General features: G+C 36.1%; 3 protein-coding genes and 1 long non-coding RNA gene across 5 annotated transcripts; 3 read left to right on the plus strand and 1 right to left on the minus strand.

Moving 5' to 3' along the window:
- Positions 1-1,970: 1,970 nt before the first annotated feature.
- LOC122577762 lies at positions 1,971-7,203 on the plus strand. The gene is made up of 4 exons (XR_006320416.1): positions 1,971-2,427; positions 4,010-4,165; positions 5,752-5,861; positions 6,372-7,203. It is a non-coding gene; the product is annotated as an uncharacterized LOC122577762 (long non-coding RNA).
- Positions 7,204-10,419: 3,216 nt separating this feature from the next.
- LOC122577759 (probable bifunctional dTTP/UTP pyrophosphatase/methyltransferase protein) lies at positions 10,420-11,721 on the plus strand. Its single transcript, XM_043749308.1, has 4 exons — positions 10,420-10,715; positions 10,965-11,206; positions 11,286-11,432; positions 11,514-11,721. Exons 1-4 carry the CDS (start codon positions 10,626-10,628, stop codon positions 11,650-11,652), a joined length of 618 nt encoding a protein of 205 aa, XP_043605243.1. The 5' UTR covers positions 10,420-10,625; the 3' UTR covers positions 11,653-11,721.
- Positions 11,722-12,142: 421 nt separating this feature from the next.
- Positions 12,143-14,745, plus strand: LOC122577761 (mitochondrial fission 1 protein). Of its 2 annotated transcripts, XM_043749311.1 has the most exons (5): positions 12,143-12,256; positions 12,327-12,396; positions 12,857-13,066; positions 13,147-13,252; positions 14,027-14,745. In XM_043749311.1, the coding sequence occupies exons 2-5, from the start codon at positions 12,352-12,354 to the stop codon at positions 14,116-14,118; spliced, it is 453 nt and encodes a 150-aa protein (XP_043605246.1). In that variant the 5' UTR covers positions 12,143-12,256; positions 12,327-12,351; the 3' UTR covers positions 14,119-14,745. The 2 variants fall into 2 exon arrangements, with proteins under 2 accessions (XP_043605246.1, XP_043605245.1); XM_043749310.1 differs by having other exon boundaries at positions 12,167-12,396.
- Positions 14,746-15,048: 303 nt separating this feature from the next.
- Positions 15,049-25,190, minus strand: LOC122577760. Its single transcript, XM_043749309.1, has one exon. It carries the CDS (start codon positions 25,188-25,190, stop codon positions 24,672-24,674), a length of 519 nt encoding a protein of 172 aa, XP_043605244.1. The 3' UTR covers positions 15,049-24,671.
- Between the last annotated feature and the right edge of the window lie 31 nt (positions 25,191-25,221).

The raw sequence follows: 25,221 nt of genomic DNA on the forward strand, positions 1-25,221 counted from the left end.
AGCAAGACGATCGTTAAAATGTGAAAGCAAATTGAAGAAACTTTTTGTGCGTATGGAGCAAGCTGTAAAATTAATTAAATAAAAAAATATATGCCAAATATAATGACGAGAATTAAAATGAAAGATGTTTTTATCAGTCTTGGATAAAAAATGTATTAAGGAATAAATTATTTTACGAACAAAAGAAGAAACAAAATATTATTCAAAAGCGATCAAATTTACGCGTCACCGTAATAAATCCGTATAAACGTATGATACAAAGAATAGGTCGTTAAACAAAATCGAAATTTTAAGTAATTACAATTAATTTTAAATAATTACTGGGAACTGGGATAAAGAAATAAGACAGAATGTGAAAATTCGGAATTAAATAACGTACGGTAAAAAAAGTAGCGTGAAAACTGTGTTTCAATGAACAAACCCGAGTTTATGATTCATTGGACAGAGTCTTAATTTCAATTTCGTCGATAGCATCAATTGTGAAATGCAGCGATATAACAGAGAAATACAAACAAGAAATACAAAAGATACGAGAGAAGTAGGAAGATAATTGCCATTTGTTGCAAGGTTCTACCGGATATTTGTTCAGAATTTTTATAAAGTCGAACGAAACAGGCTATGATTGAATGTATGAAGGGATGCAGTGTCTAGGTCACGTACAATTGTGTTAGCTGCGATTATAGAAGAGGAAATCTTCGTTTCCTTGAATCGTTTCTGCACGCACGGCTCATGACACGTTTATACGTATACATGTACGAGTTATATACATATAGCGTCATTTATTAACATTGCATTTATCTGACGCAATATTAATTTCATTTCGATTACTTTTAAAAGCAATTTCGATATAGAGTTCGCGCTTTGTCGTTGCTTTTAGCAAAATTAACACGAATAACAGCGTACTCTAATGTTTGAATAGTAATTGAGAGTTTAAAAATGTTGCAAAAAAATAACGAATCGTTATTATAATTTGTTTAGCAATTTTCAAATAAAAATATCCATTTCACAATAAATTGCATATTTGAAATAATATGATATTCAAAAGACAGAGTTTTGGCTTCTTTTCCTTAGTAAATTTATTTAGCAAAAATCTTCGATAATCCAACAAGTGAAAGTCTTTTAGTATCTGATTAAGTAGAAACGACGTGGTCTTTTCACTAGAACTATTTATATCTGCTACCTAGATTCCCAGAATTAAAACTTCCTTTTGAGGTTTCGCCGATTTAAAATAATATTTAGATAGAATCCTTTTCCCGATCAATCGAAGCGACTTTTAACGACAATGAGATTTAAAAATTGACAGCAGGAATCGACGTAAAGGGTCAACGCAACTCTTTTCCTTATCGTTGCACTTTCGAGTTTGTTACTTCTGCCGTTTCTTCGTCTTAATTGTAAAATATTTTCAATAAGTACACGCTGACATTTAACAACTACGTATCACCTCTACTATTAAAATATTTGCAACGTTTCAAGCACGCGATACCGAAACGAAACTCGAACGAAAAAAAAAAAAGTAAATTACCCAGAATTTCCCGCGATATTGGAATATCGGTGTTCTAATGCAACGGTCGTTTGCTTAACCCTGACATTTGCGGCGTACGTTACAATCGGCGATAATGCATCAACGACTATTTGAACGTAATTTTCATAAATTCGCCAATAATTGTCTTTCTTGCCTCATCAAGTAGATACGATAATAATTAGAAATGCCTTTTCCTTTAATAGAATCGTAACTTTTCTCGCTTTATAAGTTACCAAATACAAACCTTCCTTCTTTCTCTCATTTACTACAGAATGAAACATGCAAAGTGAAAATTACATCTAACACGGCATGATTTTCTAAATAATATCAAGCAAATTTGGATAAACGTGGCCGAATTATTTATTTATTCGTTAATCGAAAATATACTAACCGATAGAAGATCGATTACGCTTGGATAATGAGAAATTTACCTAATATCGTTAAAAACCGTAATATCGCTTTTAATTGTGCTTTTAATAGAGATTGATTTCCTTTCAAGAATCACGGTAATTAACGGCATTAATTTAAGCAAACAACGTTCGTAGTTAAAAAATTACAACTTTACTCTTGTCTTAAAAATAACCGCCTGTTATCTCAGATCAAAGTCCCCACCCGCATGTTATTAAGATGTAATTTCGCGTATTCCGTGCATCGGTTTTATTCTTTTTATCCTTTTTCTTTTTTCCTTTTTTTTTTTTCGTCGCCTTGAATAGCACGAGCAATCTGTACGATGCTTCTTCGATTTCTTGTTACGTGATAGATTTGATCTCGTAATGATTAACCGTTGCAGAACCATTGTAAGACGAGTATAACGCAAAAAGGTGCAACGGATTTTTATTAGTCTTCGTTTCCTGCGGCAGACATGAACATATCTACATGGCAGTGTGCCACGAAACAAGAGAAAGGTACATACACGCCAGGTATATTGTTTTGTGAACATGAAAATTAATGGTTCGACCATCGATTCGTAACTTAATTATTAGAATTCGCATGAATCCGAGTATAACGAACCGAATTGTCGGTTCCATGGATATATTGTATACGTGGTGAATATGGTATGATCGTACGAATCTTTTGTTTGATTGGGAATTGTAGCGAATTCTTAATAAAAGAAATTCACTGTGTAGACACTCTTTTCATTCGTGTAATCTTTGAATTTGTTAATAATTTGCATAGAAATGAAACGTGGGACGGAACATTGAGAACAATGTAAAATATTACGTGTTTGATGCTGTCGTGGTAATACCACGATTTTTATGTACATATAAAATTCGATTTTATGTCCAATGTTGCGTTGTTACGCAATTAAATTGAACGATGTAAAGTTTATTAGCTTTTGCGTCATAATTTAAAGGATAAATTCTAATACGAGATTAACTAACTGTTTTATTTATATCGTTAGCAATCATCGACGATTTTGCATTATGAATCACTGTTATATCGTTCAGTGATTCGAGGATCGACTCTCGCGACAAAGGAACATTTTACTTGTATCCGATTTCGTATCTCTTATCTCGACATGTAAAATCATCTTACCTCGTACAGGCATTTTGTATATTGGTAATTAACATGCTCGGATAACGCTAATTTCATCTGTATATAAATATCGTAATATGTATTTTCAAAATCGTCGGTAAATAAATTAATTTATTATCGTTCGATGGAGATTTCGCTAACGTACTTAAGATTTAGAAAACAAGCTCGAAATAAATTGTAAAATAAAGAGGAGAAATGATCACGAGCTATTTAACTACAGACAATTTGTTTAATATTTTCGAATGGTAATAGTTCATTATGTAAGTACATGGAGATTGTCTTAATCCGCGTATACGTGAAACTTCGCCGCTATGCTGTTGTTTAAAAATCTTTGAATACAAGTTGCTAAAAATATCATACAAAACTTTAAATAATGAAAACAATAAAACACAAATTATATCTTCCATTTCTATCGCTCGTATCTTTCCTTTTTTTAATTAAATCGAGAACGATCACAGCTACCAAAGTTGTTCGTTAAATTGTTCGATAGAGTCAACGATCAATCACTTTCATTTCTCGTTAGATTCGTGTTTCGCTGATATCTTACACACTCGTCTTCGTCGTACAACTTTATGCTTTTAAAAATTCGGCGCGCGATCGACGTTGATCGCATAAAGTCAAAACGGGAGCATTCGTTACGTAATTTGTCACTGAAATATGTACGGTACGAAATCATCGCGTGGAGGTTTTCGGTGAAATTCATTTGTGACGTTAATGCTGACCGGAGATCTTGATTTGTTATTAATGTTCGGCTCGAATGTACCAGCCTTTCTCGTAGGATTCCACGGTCATATACCGACATTTACATCGTGTCATTCATGTGACGCGACACGACGTCCTACACTATACAGTATAGTCGTACAGTATGCACGATCATTTGGAAAACAATCTGCTTCCACGAATTAGAGAAATCGTGTACGCTTAATAAATGTAACAAGTTCATCTATTCAGCTGTTAGACGCAACTAGGCTCCTGGAATCTGTACGTCTTTTCGAGTGGAAATCACCAAGGCGACAAACGAGGACGTTTTACATTTTACATACCGTGCGCTACAGTTCAGGATGAAAAGCGAAATTAGCTCGCCTCATAAGCAGTACGATTTTTACGGTATGTACATATATTAAGCGCAAATAAACGATTAATCTTTAAAAATCGAGAAGCCCCGCTGTTAATACATCTCGCTTGCGTTATAGAAAACAAAAGAAACGGAAACGCACGAAGAATTTCTTATATTTCGGTACATTTTATTTATCATGACTATGTAATAAGATAATATTAATCACTATCCAGTTCAGCAATTGCCGATCGTTAAGAGTTAATAGCTATTTGTATTGGTATTATCTTATCGTTTTAAATTCAGTTCTAAAAAGAAGAGCGTTACTTATGGGATGACCTAATAGAATAATGGTAGGTAGGACCTTTTCCTTGAATCGTTAGAGAAACAAATGGAAACGAAGGGTAGACAGAGTATATCTGTTTGAAGATTGAAATGCCAGTGTTTTCAGTCCTTCGCGGCGGTCGACCGCTGCTTTGAAACTAGTCGAACCGCAATTCCGTTTCACGTCAGCCGAGCTTCTTCTTTCTTTTTAATGACAACTGAAAGGTCAGAAAAATACTCGCTATTGTGACAGAAGGTGTGTCATGTAGATGCTCGAGAAGTCTGCGAATGCGCCTTTGATGTTCGACCTATCTATCTATCTATCTATCTATCAGAGACAATGGTGATAATGTGAAACGTATTTATTTGTTCCTTTAGTCTTGAAATTTTCGGAGGAATCATGGTAGATTGAAATACATGTACACTAATGTTTAATATCACAATTATCGTGATCGTAAAAGTAAAGAAATTAGTCAATAAATGTTTGGCAGTTGTCTTAGTTGCGAATGCAAAGAAGTTAATGAATATTAAGAAAGAAAGAGAGAAAATATACGTGATATCATTGATGATGAAACTCAGGTACAAAGAGGAGGCGCGGGCCGTTAACGCATACGCGAGGGAAGATTCTTCTATCTAACAACCCTAGAAAGATTAGGTTACCAACTATGACGAAAAGAAGGCTGATGCTGCTTAAGTTACATGTTACAGAGGAACAGGCAGCAATAAATTTATGCGAGACGCATAGTATCTCGTGATTCTGAATGTTTTCGACAATAGGTAATTTGTCGAATCGCAACAATTCGTTGCAACAAATCATTCGTGATTTCAATTGTTGCGCTCTTTTTTTTTCATTAATTCCCATCGGTCTGCTGCTGATGACAGTCGAAAGAAACAACATCCATCGATTGGATGATCCGCTCAAAGACCGCTTAATCTCTTCGGTCACAGTAGCTTTTAACGATCAGAGTAAGACTAATTAAAAGTCATAATGTGCTTTGAAATGTTAAGTTACGTAGAAAGGGAAGTGGTACGTTCTTTCAATTCGTTTCATATAACGAAATTATAACAGATATAGCGTATAGTGTATGTACATATGTAACATCTCTGTAAACGAATATTTTTGAGCAAACAATTTTCGGTTATTTATTTTTCAAACCCATTTTACATCACTTCGTAATTATTTTGTAATATTACCTAATCATGTGACTGCAGAATTTCTTTAATAGCTATGTTGCATTCTTCGCTTGGAGATATTTTAATCCATCTTCCCGTATTCGAAAAGTGCAATTTACATTCCATTTCTATTTCAAAGTAGGTGTCGATCAAGCGCAACTGCCTAACGAGACTGTACACGCAAGTATGGACAAATCATGCAGCTGTCTATAGCCTGTAGAGTCAGCTGAGAGAAGATGAGAAGACGATCAGGTAAGTTATATACGAATAGATCTTTCATATACATCATGCAAGCACCAGTATCGACGGATACGAGCGGATTAATAATAATTATTTCTTATAATACTTTCGATAATCTCTGTTTGAACAAAATGCCATTAACTAATAACTATAAATCCGCAAATAATTCTTGGCTTATGGTAGATTTAATTATTTTTATTTCGTTTCGTTTATTTAAATTCATTCTGTGCGATGTATTTCGAAAGATTATCTCGTTAAAATTTTGTAAAGTATATCTAAAAGTTATTCGTAAAATAGATATAACAGATCGTTTATTTGTTCTCCTTCGTTCGTAACGTTACGGATACGTTGTATGTATACACGTTAGTTAGGACCTTGCTCGTCCTACGTTAATTCTTACATCGTTAAAGTTAAAACACCCTTTAAACCAATGGTTTTCGGACACCAGTATTTTATATATACGTTTTTCATACAAAACTAGGGGATACTTTGATTGATATATGAAAAAATTCCATTCCGCAGCTGCGTTAAAAAAATTTGACGTCCTTCAAATATTAGAAACGCCTCCACTTTCGGAGCAAAGACACACCTACACTGCGTGACACATCATTTGGAAGAAAGAAGTTACTGATACACAGTTTTCAATATGAAAATTATAATTCTAATTATAATAGTAAACTACTACTATATATGTGTAAACGATAACCCTCTGAAACTACCTACGGTATCAAATTCCACTGGAAAACTTATACGAAAATAAAAAACGACGCAATAGTATCCAGTCTAACAAAGTGATTTTATTATCCGCGAGGTATAATCGCGGTAGAGAAAGAAAAAAAAAAAAAGATCTCCGTTTTCCGGGATCGAATTCCGTCTGAATACGCCCCTGTTCGCAGGCGTATTAGCTGTAATGCTAAACGCAGACACCTCGAGGCATGACGTAGCGCCCCATAGAAACGGCTACGTGCCATAGTGTCATAATGCGCGTCCTTTGAAGCCACTTTTCGAGTTGCGTAATCACATTTAATAACGACAGCCTGGCGATTACCGCTGCATCTCGACTCACCAGCCACGATTTTACCTGATTTTACCATACGACGCCTTAAGGCTTAAGGGATGTCGGGAAGGTGAATCTTTACTGCTTCAACGTCGAATTAAATAATCATAAATTGCTGCGAAAAAGCACATTTCAAAATGTGCTGACCAATGACAGTAACTCACAGACGGGATGAGCAGTATACGAATTCGTAGTAACGATTAATGAAACGAGCAATGAAATTTTAAAGAATCACCTTTTTAGTCAATAACGAGACTTTTGTACAATTATTTTGAAAAAAGTTCATTTTCCTTCGATAAAATTATCTGCACTTTTTTCCCACGATTGAACTAGTATAATCAGCGACGTTTTACGAGTGACAAGGTATAAATTAGCAATGCTAATAAATTTGCTTACATAATAGCAACTTTCGTAATAAAATATGCAAAATTCTACGAATGAATTTTACGAATTGCAAGTTGATTGGCGACGTAAAATTCCCGTACAATCGTTTATGTAGTATCTGTTCTTTGGTATGGCGATCGATAGAAGAAAAAGTGAACAATTTTGGAGATAAAACTTTCAATAACTTTAGCCTAAGCGTAGGACGGTGTGTAAACGCGAAGAGACAAAACGAGAGGAGAAGAACAGCGATAAAACCAACACGAGTTGTTGCAAATTTGTATCAACAGAATTCGTTATTTGTATTCGATAACGTTGCAAACTCGATATATAATACTGTTATGTAATATCCAATGCAGAAATGCGGTGCAGCATGGTGATAATTAATTACTCGAACGATTTTTACGATATCCACGCAATGTTTCATCATACGCGTGGAAATAGAGGTTGACCTATACCAGTAATTTCACTTATTAGCTAATTCGCTAATTTCACCACTTTTAGTACACGACTTCGCAAATCCGCCAAACTGGACGAGCCAGAACATCTCACTTTCTTTTCCAATTGTCGGCTCAAGGATTGCATACCACATACTTATGATGCAATTCTTGTCATCGTTTCATAGTTTTTAACCAAAATTGTCTTATTTAACTTAATTTTCCTATTAACCTTGATTATATGGTAAGGAACAACTTCCAGGATACGGACGAGGCAAATTCAGACTCGACAGAGATAAGAAGGATATGTAAAGTTAGTGAAAGTACGAGAAGACGCTTCGTGCTTATTAACGTAATTTATTTCTCCGTGGGACCGAGAATACTTTCATAATTTTTAATTTTCATAATATCTTACCATCATTGGTCATTCATTGGAAGTTACAATGTTCAGAAAATAAATATATGAAAAACGAAAAAAAGAAAGCGACATGTACCTATCATATTTTCTTCTTCCTTTCTCCTTCTCTTTTAATATACGTATATTTGGTTGTATCGTAGTACATTAGTATCATATGATATATATCAGTATAATGTTTGGTTTACAGAAAACGAGATCCTATATCTTATTGTTACGCGTTTCCTTAACTAAAAGTAATCGAGAACAAAAGGATTCTAAAGGTTCTTCCTTTAGTTTTATTCCTTTCTTTCAAAGATACACCTCAGATTTGTTTATTAGGGGCTGCTTTAGCAGAATTTACACTAAGTTTCACTGTTTTTACAAAAATTGCAACAAATTTCCTCTTATTGAAGAATGTTTCCCGCTCTCCCAACATCTTTGTTTCCATTTACAATTCCGTAAAGAGGCAAACGTATGAAGTAACAATAGCGTACATCATCTACGTTTATCTTGGCATTCTGTCTATGAATACTCTTTAATAACTGGTTTTTAATATCCTGCTCGTCATAGTCTTTGATTATGTAGATCTTCAGATAACCAATGTTGTTTTCATGAAATCATCTTCGAGAATTCCGGGTAATTTGCATCTTCAGCTGCAATCAATACGTTTCCGGAGATTTCAATTTCTTTGAAATTATAGTAGTCTTTATGCAAAGAAAGTACATATTTTAATCGGTTCGAATCTTTTCCGTAAATTAGATATAACTATATAACTGAAACTATATAATTTCTTAATGTCTTCAAATTCAACGGCAATATGATTCTAGACAGAATTAAGTACACGAGTAATTTATTCACAATGAACTCAATTTTATGATATTATCTCGAGTACGGTCAATCAAATATCACTATGAAATGTCTGTTGTACAATAAAAATCATAATGAAATAAAATAACACAACAGATAAGAATCACAGATGCTGTTAGAAGTAAGGCTAATTAAAAGAATCGTGACAAACTCCCCCCCCCCTCCCCCCTCCCCCCGCCCCCCCGCCATTCAAGAAATCGTTTTGAATTAATTAATGTAACTGTTAAGATCGTTGCACCGTCGAAACAATGCGAGGTATGGCGAAAAAATGCCACGAAATCTTTGTTCAGTTGGAAGGCTACGGCGTAAAGATGGGTCAACCTTTCGCCTTGCGATTATGTAAGACCTCGGACTGACTGACCTTTAGGTTCGTTCATGGCATGCGGCATTTACGTAATTTACCGATTACGATGTATTAGAATCTTCTGTGTCTAGAAAATAGTTCTCTCCTTCCCGCTCTAATATTTTTAAGCTGCGCTATATATTCACCCTATTCCCCTTTTACTTATCCTTTACGCTTTTAATCGTTTTCTCTTTTGTCATCCACGTTCGATTACCATCCCAACTTTTGGATGATTCCATTAAAACGTCATTCCATTAATTAATTCCATTCCGTAATTCCATTAATATTAAAATATTTGACTTACAAATTAAACATGTAACACTGAAAATACGTTTTATGATAGCAAGTAATAAAAAGGTATACTAAGGTGTAAGACTAAGCTCGAACGATATGAACCGTCCGCTTATCCTCCACTTCGCTTTCTCGTAACAGCCGTTAATGAATATCACGAGTGCGTGTTGCCATGCCCGTCGTTTTTACGCACTTTTAGTCGATTTTAATTTGATCGACCTGACAAAACGGTTACACGATGTCTTGTTATATGCCACCTCGTTTGTATTTCTGAAATTGTTTCGATGCAACCGGCGATATCTCCTAGAAGTTCAACATTTCGTGTACTTTTATTTATTTATGTAGATATGTGTTTAATTAAACATATGTGCCTCCAATTATTACTGATTAAATTTCAAATTTCCAATTGAAATATAATTTTTCATAAACATAGTCTACCTACGTAACAAACAAATTATTTTTATTTTTCTATGAATGCTATAAATGAAACCAAACTTAGATAAGTAAAAAACGTAATCTCTATAATCATATTAAGATAGATAAAGAAATAAAGATCTTGAAATCGAAAATTAAATCTGATTTGTTGCAGTGAAAAATGAAATGTTCCTTTCAACTCAAAATGCCAAATAGTTTTCTATGGAGTATTAAACTCGTTAGCAGAAAACTTCGTAACTAGCGACATCTGGAAACATTGCATTTATCTTATCATGTAACAATAATGTGACAGCATTGACTAATTGTAAGGACAGTTCTGTACGTCTGTAATCTGTGAGTCAGTACCTCGTCGGTTGACCCATACAATGATAGGTCTATTATGCATTCTGTATTCTGTACCTCATGAGTGGTTATATAACCATGTTGATTGAATAATAAATTAATTTGTATTCTTAAAAATGATAAAAAGACATCGATAGAAAGATTGCATAGGAAACTATAATATTGAACTTTTGCAAAACTTTATTCCTAAAGCCAGTTCATTAATGCAATCTGAAAAGAGAAAATAATGTTTGAACAAGCAGTGCAAGTCTTGGCAGCAGGTAGAGTTGTATTAGCCAGCGGATCTCCTAGACGATATGAAATAATGAAGCAATTGGTAACTTCTTTATAACATTCATAAACACAGTTACTATAATATAAGGAAATATTTATGTATTATTGTAACCTTAGTAAATAACATAATAACCTATTTAAAAAAGCAAACTTTACATAAGTTTAATTTGTCATAAGCCTTAATATATTAGATTAATTAAAATAATATTACTAATTTGCGACAGTACTATAACTGTACTAATATAACTATACTAGTACTGTAGTACATGGATATATCTATTTTGTATGTTAGGGTATAAATATAGAAGTAGTACCATCTACGTATGATGAAAATTTAGATAGATCGGCGTATAAAAATTCTGGTGACTATGTGCAAGACTTGGCAAAATATAAAGTGCAAGAAGTATATGACAGATTAAAGGAAGATGTTAAGCCACCTTCCTTAATAATTGGTGCAGATACTTTGGTTACAATGGGTGATGTCATTTATGGTAAACCAAAGAATAACTTACATGCATTTGAAATGTTATCAAGGTAAGATATAACTATATATTACTTTACACATAAGTCAAGTTTAACGTCAACTTAATTTAAGAAAAAAATATGATTTTAGTTTGGCAAATAGGGAACACATAGTTTATACCGGAGTATGTTTAAAAACGCCAAAGAAAGAAGTAAATTTTTATGAATCTACAAAAGTAAAATTTGGTGACATATCAGAAAAACAGATATGGGCATATATAAAATCAGGGGAACCACTGTGAGTAAAATATTTCATCGTTTTGTAAATGTTATAATCTTAATAATGTGAAAATATTGCTAATTGTCTCTTTCTTTGCAGAGATAAAGCTGGAGGTTACGGCGTACAAGGACTTGGCGGTTGTTTAATAGAAAAAATAGACGGTGATTTTTATACAGTAATGGGCTTGCCATTGTATTCATTGACAAAACGATTAAACGAAATGTTTGGTAATAACTAACACGAAAAAATACATATTATTAACGAATTACGACTATTTGGCTTCATAATAAATGTTTAGAAAACAGGATAGCTTGTGTTATTTGTATCTTCTTTCGCTCAGTCTCCCATTTTCTTATTTATATTAATTTTAACACAAAATACACATTAGGATTTTATCTGCAGCAGCAGCGTATATTTCTTTTTATATCATCTTTTATTCTTTATATGAAACACTTTTTACATATAACTTATGAAAAATAGATTAATTTCTTTACTTTTAAATCAATTGTTAATATCTTTGAGTTATCACCACAGCGCATGATTAAACGAACTTTTTCTTTCCTTTATTTTAAGATTAAACATATACCTATTGTGTTATTAAGCGAAAAGTCGTATTTTTTAATCTAGAGACGTTTGGTTTAGTTTGGCACTGCCAACATCTTAAAATCAAAATGTTTTGTTAAAAGAACAAAGTTCAATATACATGTACATCTTTATGGTCGTTTAAACTATACATATAATGGCGCCTTGCTATTCTTACCAATAAGTAGCGACTGTAAGTGGAAGCGCATATGTGCACTTGCTTGTTTCTTTGGCTTTGACAGCTCAATTGCCGGACCGAAGTTGGTAGTTTTGTAATGAGTTCTTTGCTTTTAAGGTAGAATTTAGAGCAGGATAAATTGTTTTTCGTAGTTTCCTTGCGGATTTGTATTAGAAGATGGAGGACGTTCTTGAAGAGGTTGTTTCGTCTGACGATTTAAAGGTACATTCTCTTGATAAAGGATACACGAAAACCATTCTTACTTGTCGACTCCTTAATGTTTCAATCACATATCTTAAATATATAATAAGTAATATAATAGCATATAATTAAAGTATGTAGTATGAAATATTTTTAAATATTTGATTATTAAATTTGGAAATAAAGTTTTTAGTTGCTTATACTGTAAAATAACACTGAATGTGTCTGTACAGTAATAAAGGTTATGTGATTTCTATTCATTTTTCTTTTGATATAAAGTTATGGTAGGCTTTCTAAGAGATTTTGTAGTCATATTTAATACATAATAGCTTTTGTACGAAGCTTGTAATGAGATTATATATTAAGCTCTAATCGAAATAAAATGACAATATTATTCATTGTTTTCTTGTACTTCAGAGATACACAAAAGTATTGCATCTCAAACCGAGAGATTAAAAAATGATTTGTCTGTTTGTTTCAGAAATTTGAACGTATATATAATGAACAATTACGTTCATCAGTTATAACACAAAAAGCACAATTTGAATACGCTTGGTGTCTTGTTAGAAGCAAATATCCTGCAGACATCAGAAAGGGAATAATGTTATTGGAAGATTTATATTGCAATCATAACGACAGCGAGAAACGAGATTGCCTCTATTATTTAGCTATTGGAAATGCTAGAATAAAGGTATGGACTTTTACGAGCCTGCTGAAATTTTTCAAAATAAACAGCACCGTTTAATTAGTATTTACTTATTTTCTTTATAGGAATATACGAAAGCTTTAGCATATGTCAGATCGTTTCTTCAGGTCGAACCTGGAAATCAACAAGTACAACATCTGGAAACGTTGATCAAGAAAAAGATGGAAAAAGGTTTCCTTTCTATAAATTACTATTGCTTTAGACAGATAAAGTTTGTTATTCGTTCCAGTTTGATGCTTTTACAGTCAGCATGTAGTATAAATCGATCATTTTATCTTTATTTCTTACAATAGTAATACTTTCATGGGTTAATAGTTATTACATTCCCTCTAGTCAAAGTTAACTGATATTAATTTCGTTTAATATCTTATACCTCTAAATAACTTAGATGTTATACCACGAATGAATCAAGAAGTCTGCACATTACGAACATGATAATTTCGTTATGTTTTCTATACTAGGAAAGTACAAATGCTCTGTACCTGTGTATACATGTACACACGTATGTATTGAATGATACAGAAATTGGATTTTGCATATCTTTGATCTGAATTATTTTAATGAAACGAATAAAGAATGGACTTGCGTACATCTAAAATGATGGCGGTATTTATCACATGGGTCTTGATACAATTTTATTAGGAGCATTCATTTTACACTGTTGACCTTTCCTTATCGATATAATTATATTAGCTCTTCGTGTTAATACTAGAAAGAAAACCGTGTTTTCTACTCTTTCTATATTTTACATATTTGATAAAAGTAGTATTATATATGAAATTTTTTCAATACCTTTACAGTATTCAACTTGTGTTTGTTTCATATACTTTGATTCTAATCGCAAGCATATACTTTTCTTTATGGCATTTTGTAATATGAATGAAGCAAAAAGGACAAAAATGTTAATTTTTTAATTATTACAAGGATTCCTTTTTTTTTTTACAGAAGGTCTGTACGGTATGGCCATTGCAGGAGGGGTTATTATCGGTATTGCAAGTATTCTCGGCCTCAGCTTTGCTATGGTCAAAAGAAACTAATTTATTCACGTGAAAAAGCTTATGACTATCGTGTGATGTGAAATAGTTACTTTGTACAATGTGTTATATACAATTTGTTAATTAACATCACCAAAGATTTTATTTAAAAAAAAAGAGACAGGACGAAAGAAATAGTCTTGTGTTCAAATTAAGTAAACTGCAATGCGATTCGTAATGTAGAATGTCAAATTTATTTTTACAAAAAGAAAAACAAATAATACGTCATATAAGCAATACATAGTAACAAATATTTATGTGTATTATTTTTTAGATTTTCGTAAACTCAATTACACTCTCTCATGTATCATAAAATCATATGTATCCTCTTTTTAGATTGTCAAAAATAATTTTTTAATAATATATACGTTAATTTATAAAAGAAAGACATTCCGAATGTTTCGTGTTTTGCTCTGTGTTTAGTTGTTTATAAATAAGATATCGATGATTTAAAGTTTAATTTAAATCCACGTACGTGAAAAGAAATATATATATATATATATATTTATGCCAAAACCGCAGTGCAGATAAACATAGCTTTTGTATATAAAAATAAAAGTATTGTATTGTCTTATTTATGTGTATTGTTACTTAAATCTTTGATGAAATAAATATATTACGTCTGTATTACATCTTATGTTCACTGATCTATATTCCATAACTATGCCCAATGCCTACGTTACGCCTTGAATACTTAAATAAATATTGTATTATTCGTATAATACGATTAACATATTCTCACACACGAGACACATCACAAACTATATACCAATTTTTCTACAATATATGTTTGTTAATAAATTTAATAGGTTTAAAACGAATCAATCTAACACTTTAACGATCTGGTTTTATTAATCCGATGTATGGAGCGAGTATATTTTTGAGAAAATATATGAAATAGGGGAACAGATGTCGAAAAGAGAATTATACGGATTGTCTTTTTATATGTAGATTTATTGATGACTTCTTAATATCCGTTGATAAAGTTGTTTATGTACAAAATAACGCTGAGATATCCCTATAATATTATTATATTTAGTGACCTATGTTATGGCCCAGGGACTCGCTAAAACCACTTTCTCCCCGTTTGGTTTTACGAGTTTACACGTTCGCTTAATTTTTACGCCAAAATACGGAGCGCCGCTACTATTTTTCTCGAGCACCGCCGTGTTTCCCTCGGCCTCCTCTCTATTTTGTCTTTTCACGACACATATTTACATGTTCGACGGTGTTGAGCCGCGGCAAAAGCGGCGAAGAGGAAGCTGGTGGAACCGGGGCTGCACTCACGTTTTTATTATATACTTTAATAAAGATTCAATAAGTAGGAGAAAATTGTATCGTATAGGCGATGAATAATTTTTATACGTACTATTTTCGGTAGTGTATTTACATACGGGGTGGAGAGGGCTCTGACTGGCGCCCACGGTAGCGAAAAATATGTATATGTATGCAAATATTATATTGCGCGATACGATATAATTTTCGTTTGGTACGTTCGAAAAGAAATATTAAATTTGGTAATTTTTTGTAAAAGTAAATACACGGATAGTGAAAAAATTAGGTGGCAGTGTGAACGATCGAAACGACCAGTTAGTTGTGAAGAAGAGAATGTACGTGTAAAGTTTGAAGCGCTATCCGTGGGTTACATCAGTGGTCCTCCAAAAAGGTGATCTTCTTCAGTGAGTTTCGCGATGACGAAGCCGCAGAAGACGATCTCCATTTTTCGAGAATCCAGACTGCCTCGATATTACTTAGCATAGGAATTAATTATTCGAGTAGAATTAGCAGCTTGAAAATACTTTAAGCAGTTTTTTTTTTTTTTTAAAGGATGCATATTGCTTTCTCAATAAGGCTCCGCTATGCTTTACACGAATGTACAGTGTGTCCGCGTGCATGTTAGATTTCGTTTGCCGGCTGCTCCTCTAACGCGTTTCCTCGCTCCTTCCTTCCCATGTTGACAGTTTCGTGAAGCCTCGCGAGTCCTTTAGTCTTTTCTGTTTGAAATTGGAAACGATTCAGAGTGCACGTGGTCGAAGAATTGGGATGGACATCGAAGTCAGCCGCTACTGCATAGATAAACGAGCGAGAGTTCTTACTTGTTCCAGTCTGTTATATCTTTCTTTAATTCTATCGATTGCGGTTTCAATGATAATACCATTTTCGTGTATAAAAAGTATCTACGAATGTTTATACGAAGATTATACTTGAAGAAATCTTGCTAAATATAGTCAAAATTTATCTATTTACGTATTAAAAAAAAAAAAAAGAAGAAAAGAGAGAGAGAAGAAAGGAAAAAGAATTTGGTATTTGGTAGGAATATTGTCATTGATCGTGATTTTGGAAAAAATGGTCGGTATAAAATACATTGATATAATCCTGTCTCACGATTTTTTAAAAGCTACCAAAGTCAACTTTAGCCGTTCGCTGTTTCAACGACATGTTAGATATAAAATATGGATAAATTATCATCAAATCATAGTTGAAGGTATATTCTGTTTCAAATATTATATAATCTGCGTTTGTTGAATCGGAATCATAATGCGTACGATAGTTGAAGAAACTTGGGAACCAGTCGGAACTCCAGCTTGTCTCTCGTACGCGAAAGGAACGTGAATAAATCGTGTGCATAGATACGAGTTTACGCGCCATTCAACTTAGCGCGATAGTATCGTAGTATAGGTCGTACGTTATAAACATAAATGGATCTCGTACAAGTAAAACGATAGGCCTTACATACTATCGGCATTAAATTTTGTACAATAATTTAATATTTGTGAGATGATTAACTTACTCGATCTTGCTCTTTACACCACTCTCGCCGAATCGTCGTTCCTTCGTCTTTATTTTTCAACACGTGTCGATTGACTAGCAACACGATACGATACGACACAATTCGTTTACGTAATTATTTCTTCTTTCTGCTTAACACGACAGCCATATCCTAAAATATACAATTTTCTTCGCCCATTTTTTTGTCTTTTTTTTTTATCATGATAGAGTAATACTCTGTTTTTCTACATATTTCCCCGTCTATCTACGACATTTGACCCGACATTTACAATATATTTAATTACAATCGGACATTCTACTTAGGGTTCTTTCAATGCATTCGCAGATTCGATCGTGGAAAACACGGGTGAACAATGTCGAGGAATGAAATTCAGACATCGGTTCCCTGTGTTTTCTTACATTCTCGCTCTCACGGCGTCACACCTTTGCGCCCGCAAACTCTTGCGCTGCTTAAAAAATAAGATCTGATATACTTAATGCTGACTTACCACTACATTAATTTTTGAGTTACTTGAATTCGATCCCGACCATCTCGTCGGAATACATTGGATAGGATATCAGCAGTTTCTCCCTCATACAGAACAGGGGCGTTAGGGACGTTTTGCGAACACGTTTCGTCATTTCTTCCACGCCTGTTACGCGATCTCTGCGAAGAAATTTCACGAATTTATCAGCGAATTTTTACTACATTTTCGATAACGGAGACGATCGATAAGATTCACGTTCGCGATTCTATACGTTTCGCACGACATATCGCGCTCAAACGAATTTCAGTACGTTGATAAACGTTTGACAATAATGCGCTCAACGTATAGAGAAGAACGTTCGAGATAAATATTATTCTGCCAACGTGATGTAGACATACATATCCGATATTAGGTATAAAGGGAAAATGATTACGAATCAGGTAAAAAAAAATAACGGGTCAACACGCTCACAGATCATGTCTCGGATTCAAATCGGCATAGAGTTCTTCACAATGCGTATGCAAAATTTTGCACGAAAGGAAGATATAATTTTATGACGTAAGATTATAATTTGGCGAACAGTGGCATCGACAATGGAAATTGATCAACAGTGAACGCGTTCATGTCGATTTCTCGATACGATACTCTTTTACCGGTGTTAGCGAACTTCAGCCACTGAAAAGCTACGCGCGATAAGATTTGTGCGAGTATTTTGGAAAGCGTCCAACTTACGGAACTAGATGCATCGTTACTCACGGGCCGATCGCTTTTATATGGATCTAACGCGTATGACGATCCGTTTGACAGTTCGAACGCGAATCACCTTCGATTTCCTGTTTTTCGTATTTAGTCTCTTGATTTCTCAGACGAGAATCGACAATGAATAACGAGAAACAGTCGACACTCGAGATTCCGTTTACGTTCGAGTGACAATGGCGATTCGATTTCGCGTTAAAATCATTTCTAAAATGCCGCGAAACGATGATTCTTATGAACACAGAGGGTGTCGGATATTTCGGTTAAGTGGCAGTACATGTGACGATACAAAATTGAAAGCGAACGGAGCGAAACGATGTAACTTGCAGCCTTTTCACGTAAACTTTATTTATCTTCCTCGTTGCTTCCTGCTAGGATATGAACATTTTGTAAAATCTTAAATATCAAAGGCTTTTGCCTCGAGATAAATTTTATGTCTACTTTTGTGTGTGCACGTGTGCACGTGTAAAGGCGATCTGTACTCGATTGGCACGGATTCCAGATTAAGTACGAAAATTGAAATACGAACGTTTCTACAAAAAAAAAAAAAAAAAAAGGAGTTTCTTAAAGTACGCGTGTCCGCATAATAGATGCTTATGAATATTTTATTACAGATATTAGGTTGCTTCGTAAAATATGCCGCAACTTTGATTACTCATTCCGTTTTCGATGATCTCTCAACCACTTGTTGAAAACACGTCTTGACACGCTACATCGAGGTTTTATATACGCATATCTTTTCCTTTTATATTTCTATCGTCCGTTCGTAATTGGTATTTAATTGCTGATCTATAACAGCGAACAATTGATCGTAACGCTTCTCGAGACATCGATCGAACATATTTTTGAAGAAATAGTCGACATTTTATTAATCACTTTGGAGATTTAAACGGTTACGTTAAAAGAAACATACATTGCGACATAAAAATACCAATTTAGTACGAGATAACAAGTTTTAATTAGAATAAATAGATTAGTAGGCAAAAAAATATAGAATAGAACGAAAGACTCGTAATCTACGTACGTATGTTTCAAATTGTTGGGGTAAATTGCAATGGCACGCGATTTCTAGTATCATATTTAAATATATAATTTAAAGGATCACGCAAGAGAACGAAGCATATGATATATATGTTCGTTTTACGAAATACAAAATTTAATAGATCCGTCACTTAATCTCGACTATTCGAGAATATAGAATTATCGCCTGATAATTTAATCCATGTGTTTAATTCAATCGTTCTCGGTTGTATGAAACGAAACGTTTGTAATTTTAGATAATTAGTTTAACGAAATCTACGGGACAACTTTTTGGATTGCTTAATTATTTTTACCATTTTGTCGCAAGTTAAAGCGAATGGATACCGGTCGGGATTAAACGAAACATCAAACGTATCAGGTACGCATATCGGTGCACAATTTTTTCTCTCTCGTGTATAGAATTGGGAAGCCTCTAACCGTCATCGATTTAACGTTCCCAACAAACAAAATGTAAAATACTACGTACACGCGTGTTAATCCATTTTCGAGTTAATAAATGTTTTTCACTGACGTTTATGAATGAAAAGTTTCCCAAACACGATAGTGCGATCGAAACGGATGGGTCGGACTGACATGTACCGGATAGATACTGAATTTTTAAAAGCTACTTGTTGCCAACACAGATACTATACTGACATATTTCGTCGGACAAAGTTTGTTCGATTCTGAATGAAGCGTTGAATGGTGAACTGTTTGAATTGCTCTTTGCATTTACCAGCATCGACGCAACTGATCGTACCGCGCGCCTATCGCTGTATAATCGCTCGACGATTCCTAATTCTTCGAGCAAACGAAATTATTAAATATCGTCAATTTAAAGCGACACGCCCGAAGAAGTAAAGTTCTTTGAAAATGTCCGTTTGAAGTAAAAAAATCTTAAATAGGGAATTTGCACGCGCGTTTTCCCGCGTGAAAGAGAGCGATTGGGAAACACGCACAGGACTTTCTCGTTCTTCTTCGAAAACAATAGCTGGCGAATGGCTGCTCGAAACCTATTCCGGAATCGAAGCTCGTTCAAAGGCCTGAACTGGAATTTAGCTTCTCCGCGGTTGGGATCCGCGCGCGAGAGCCGATTCAAGGTGCAGTCACCTTTCTCGACCGGGGTGACCGTGGAATTCCACAGGGTACACTCGGCCGGAAAAATAATCTCGTCGCGCGGGCTTCTCATCTTTTCCAAGCGAGCTCCGCCGAGTTGCGGCGCGATGCACGTGCGCAAGACCGCGTACGACGTGCAATCAACTGGACCAGCTAAACCGGCTAAATATATATATTTTGTACGATTTCTATGTTCTGTCACGCTACCGATGTTATTATAGCGAGATCTTGAGTGATTTCACTCTCAACGAGCCCGTCTATCGGTTGTAAATGTCAGTATAGCGTCTTTGCGTTTCATAAAGTAAAATTCGTTCATCGCACGTATCTTATCGTATCATTAAATTTGCCTCTCTGTACTTTCGCGAGAGACGAAGTGTGTCTTTTAACGCCAGCAACTGAAATTGTTGACACGAATTATTAACTTTAGCATAGGAGCGTCGACTAAAAATTTGCTCGTTTACTTTAGAGAGCATTATATATATATAGTTATCGATTATTATTTCAAAGTTGGCATTTCTATTCCGTTTTATATACCGAATAGGAAAAAGTTTGTGTAGACTCGAACTGGATAAAGAATGTCTCGAGTATCGTGTCACCAACGAGAATGCTTAACGTTGTTGGTTGGCCGATCGAAAGAGAGATATCGTTCGTGCTGTTTGAGAAACAGGATTTTGATGGTATCGAGGGACGAATTTAAGACGTCTCTCAGTCACGGAACGTCGGTTACTTTCGATAACGAGCCGAGCTATGGATCGTGGTTTTTCTCGTCGAAAGTTTGACTTTAGAAATTAGAACGACGTCTCTGACAACGTTCGATCGAATACCGATAAGCTGTTTTTATCGTATTGTAGTCACGTAATTGCAGTCGCGTAATTAGCAAACGGCGAGGCGAGGCAGCGACAAACTCTAGACGAGGAAATACCAGTAAACTTAGTTATCCGAGTGATACTCTGTACTTGACGAAGATACACTGTATTCCGACCGCGCGAAAAATGCATATACAACTGTTACGACCAAAGGAAATCTTTACGAGCTGTAAACGATATAGGTAATGTTATTTACAATCTGAAGATATAATATGGCAGATATTCTTTTATACGCGAGTTTGATTCTGAAAAACAGCGGACGAACGAACGTGTCCGAAAAGAAATCGAGAGCTATTCGAATATCGTTAGCTTACGATCGTTTTTCGTTGCCTGTGGCTCTGTCTCACCGCGGTCTATCATCGTTCACGATATTCCGTATCTACACGGAACCAATAATTTTGCATCGAGATACCGAATACCCTACACCTTTAATGTCCACCTATGTCCCAGTGGGATAAAAACGACCGCCAGCTATTCCGAAGTGTACACGGTTCTGAATAACAACGGAAAAGTCTGCTCGAGCTTCGATCGCTATCGAGTTGGCGGTGAAACGATCGTGGTTAAAGTACGAGTACACGTAAATCGTAAAATACGTTTCAATACGTTGATAAGTTTTTGCTTCTAGTCGGTTAACAGCTGGCCGGGCGGCCAGAATCGTGTATAGGTATCGTGTCTTGCCGATCGATTTTCACGACGGGTACAACATTGCACGACAACCGAAATTTCTAGCTTTATCGTAAAATTCTTTACACACCGAGGTATTTCCTTGCCTTTTCCCTTCTTTCTCTTCTTTTTTTTTTTTTTTTTCTTGTGGTCGTTGCAGTGAAATAGTGAGTTTAGAAAGCAAAAATTTAGCAGCCAGGCAAGCTCACAGACTGTCGAGACACTCTTTGATCAGCGATACAGCAGCTTCGAACGGTAATCTTTATCGCAGGAATTTCGACGTTGGCAATGATATACGTATCCGCATCGACGAGACGTTACAGATTAATCCTTAAATTTTAACGATCCAAGACCTACGACTTGTACGGTTCGCCGAACTATGTCACGCGTTTACATATTCACGCTTCGTTTGGAAAATAAAATTCGCTCCATTAAAATATACTATATATAGCTACGATTCTACGTCGATCGAGAAGTACATCTCTTACGCAGATACGCAGTTTATTCTCCACGAATGAAAGGGTCTTCTAATAGTTCGATGCCAGAAAATCGAAGGATCTTTCGACGAACGTTCGATCGCGTACGTGTAGCTTTGGCTGTCAACTGGAACGTCGACTCGTTGTTTAAACGGGGCGAGGTTAAAACGAATAAGCGAAATGTACGATGTCTATCGAATGAAACGCATGGTAATTAGCGTAGAAATTTCTTCTGTTCTGTAGTTCAAACTTTCCCTTAGAAGCAGAGAATGGAATAATAACGGTGGTACGAGTCAAAGACACACGGACTTAAATAGAAAATTGTTTCAAGCGTTTGTTTTAAGTACAATTGGATGGCGATCCGAAAGAGCGTGAGACAGTGTTGTCGTCCTGAATAGTTGAAGCCTAAGTTCACGATCAAGTTCCAGTTTCACGAAAGTTCCTTCCGGTCCAAGAAAGTTCGTTATACATTTATGTTCCAGATTCGCGAAGGAGAATATTCCAGTCGAGCGATTATTCTCGGTAGTCAACTTCGTCCAAGTTGCTTTCGATCTTGAGGGTTCCTTTGATTTCATCACGTAGGTTGTGAACTCGAGACCGTCCTCTGTTGTGATATTTCGCCGTTTAGGTATAATTAAGCGGTCGACTTTTTATTACATCTCAAAGTACACGAGTACATGCAGCGGAGTTTCGTGCGAGCGTTCATTTATTACGAATCGTACTCAGAAAATAGGCGTTCTATTACAAATTCGTACATTTTTTCTTTGTACACGACTAAATTTAAAAAATATCTTTACAATAATTTACAAGGTTAATCGGCTCGACTCTTCCGGGAGAAAAAATGTACAAATCTCAAGGAAATGTGAAAAAGCAGTCGGTTCTTTCCTTAAATAATACAGAAAATACAAAGATAGATATAAAGTTATCTAATAGCACGCCAATAAATACGAAATATATGATACATACGTATAACGTATGATAACAGCCGGGCATATACGATACAACGAACGATCGAAACGCTTAGTAGAGCATTCCGAATACGACTCGGCGTCTTTCTTCTCAAGTTATTCGCTTTCTAAGGCGCTTGAATATTCACCGCGATTCTCACTATGATCGCGGTATGATTCCCGAAATGATTTCGTCCGATCGTTCGCCAGCGACAACGACAGCGACGAGAAGGGAACGTAACCGACGAGTCTCGTTTCTTCGGATCTCGATTCGGTTGTTTCGCTGTACGAACTTTTCACAATTACGTTTACAAACGAGGTGCTTTTACGCTTCGAACATTGCCACGTTCGTCGAACGTCGTTCTCAGCAAGTTCGTCTGGAACTTTCAACTCCTTTCAACCACCTTCTTCTCTTCTGCTTTCGCCTTTACGAATTCTTCGCGAAAGATCCTCAAAGTCATCGATGCGTCGAACACGCGATTTTCTTTCCGTTCAAGACGAAGACGACCGTTGTACAGTTGCGCGTAAAACCATTGCGGTAACGTACACTGAACTCGCTCTTCCGTCGGTCTTTTCGACACGGTTCTTCACGGACGTTTCACACGCGCGCGTTCCCATCTGATCCACCTTGCTTCGTACAGTCGGTTTTCTTTCACCGAGAAGTCCTTGGAGCGCTCTTAGAGTCACTGAACTATCGTGACGCGGACGTAACGTCCGCGTCTAGCGAAACGTATCGATACCTTCTGATAATTCTCGATAGCCGGTCGGCCTTTCCTCCTATCGACCAATTTTCTTCGGCATCGTCACGTTTTCATTATCCACTCTATCGTTTGATTCGCATGCGCGACTAATCCTCCTTTCTCTTCTTATTTCCATCGGATATACTCTTCTTCCTCAGTTCCCGTTAAAATAACTCGCGTATCTTTTCCCATACGTTCCTTTCGGTTGTTATTTTTAGCAAAAATTGGAGATTTCTCGTTGAGCCGTTACAACGACGCGGTACAATCGACCTGCAGAGAAACTGCATCGACCAAAACGTTGTAATTTGATTGAAATTGGTGTTGGCCGATCCCAGCCAGAAGACTGGCAGACAGGTGATTGGAATGTACCGGTATCGGTTAATTACTTGTCGATATTGTTCACCGATGTCCGTCGTAATCAGTCTTCGATTTGATTTAGTCGTGAGTTGGCCAATTCCATCGCGATTGCATCGATATCGTTCGCTGGCTAACGCTTCGATGCATCTTTGCCTCTTCGAGCGTATCACGTGCGTGCGCGAAAATCGGACGGAGACGCGTAAACTGCGGTCTATTTGAATCTCGTTCACCCGCTAGACATAGTCTCTATTCGACGTTCGAATTCAGTCTTCGATTCAATTCGCTCGGCCTATTCGCGCTCTTCTCCGGCCTTCTCCGAAACGAGTTCACCTTGTTCCCATTTTCGTGCTGCGTATCTTTACGCTCGATAAGTGCCTATTTCGCCCATGTCCAGCCCGTCGCGCATCTCCATCTCCATCTGAAGATCTCGGTGCTTGTCGGACCGATGAGGGACGGATTGCAGGCCTACGTCCCGATCGCGACTCCTCTCGCGAGCCGACGATCTGTCTTTCTCGCGTGGGAAATGATGGAACTGATGAGTCGCGTGGCCGTTCATAGGCAGGGTAGGGTAGGAAGATTGGCTGCAGGACGATTGGTGTCTGGAAGGAAGGGGCGGAGGCGCACGATGGTGGCCGGGTATACCGTTTTGAAGCCTCGAGTCGTTCTGCGTTCTTTCCGAGGGGTTGTCGGTGTCGCGAGGTGGCAGATGGGGCGGTTGCGGCGTGCGGCGTAAAGAGTGATTGGAATAATGCAACCTGGCGCCGGTCGACGAGCAATTATCGCCGGCGACGCTCAATGGCGTGGAGCCGTCCTCTATAGCGGCGGCAGCACGATGACCGGACGTGCCGGAATTGGGCAGCGTTCCCGGACGGCGCATTTGACGCGCCGTCTCCCCGTCGATGTAGGTG

This window comes from Bombus pyrosoma, linkage group LG2, assembly GCF_014825855.1.
Source record: "Bombus pyrosoma isolate SC7728 linkage group LG2, ASM1482585v1, whole genome shotgun sequence".
In the NCBI taxonomy this organism is placed as follows: Eukaryota; Metazoa; Arthropoda; class Insecta; order Hymenoptera; family Apidae; genus Bombus; species Bombus pyrosoma.

Excerpts from the sequence above, each read along its gene's own strand:
- LOC122577759 (XM_043749308.1), top strand. The coding sequence starts at position 10,626 with ATGTTTGAACAAGCAGTGCAAGTCTTGGCAGCAGGTAGAGTTGTATTA. Across the intron at positions 10,716-10,964 it reads ATGAAATAATGAAGCAATTG|GGTATAAATATAGAAGTAGT; the intron begins GTAACTTCTTTA and ends TTTGTATGTTAG. Across the intron at positions 11,207-11,285 it reads GCATTTGAAATGTTATCAAG|TTTGGCAAATAGGGAACACA; the intron begins GTAAGATATAAC and ends ATATGATTTTAG.
- LOC122577761 (XM_043749311.1), top strand. The coding sequence starts at position 12,352 with ATGGAGGACGTTCTTGAAGAGGTTGTTTCGTCTGACGATTTAAAG. Across the intron at positions 12,397-12,856 it reads TTTCGTCTGACGATTTAAAG|AAATTTGAACGTATATATAA; the intron begins GTACATTCTCTT and ends TGTTTGTTTCAG. Across the intron at positions 13,067-13,146 it reads TTGGAAATGCTAGAATAAAG|GAATATACGAAAGCTTTAGC; the intron begins GTATGGACTTTT and ends TTTTCTTTATAG.
- LOC122577760 (XM_043749309.1), bottom strand. The coding sequence starts at position 25,190 with ATGCGCCGTCCGGGAACGCTGCCCAATTCCGGCACGTCCGGTCATCGT.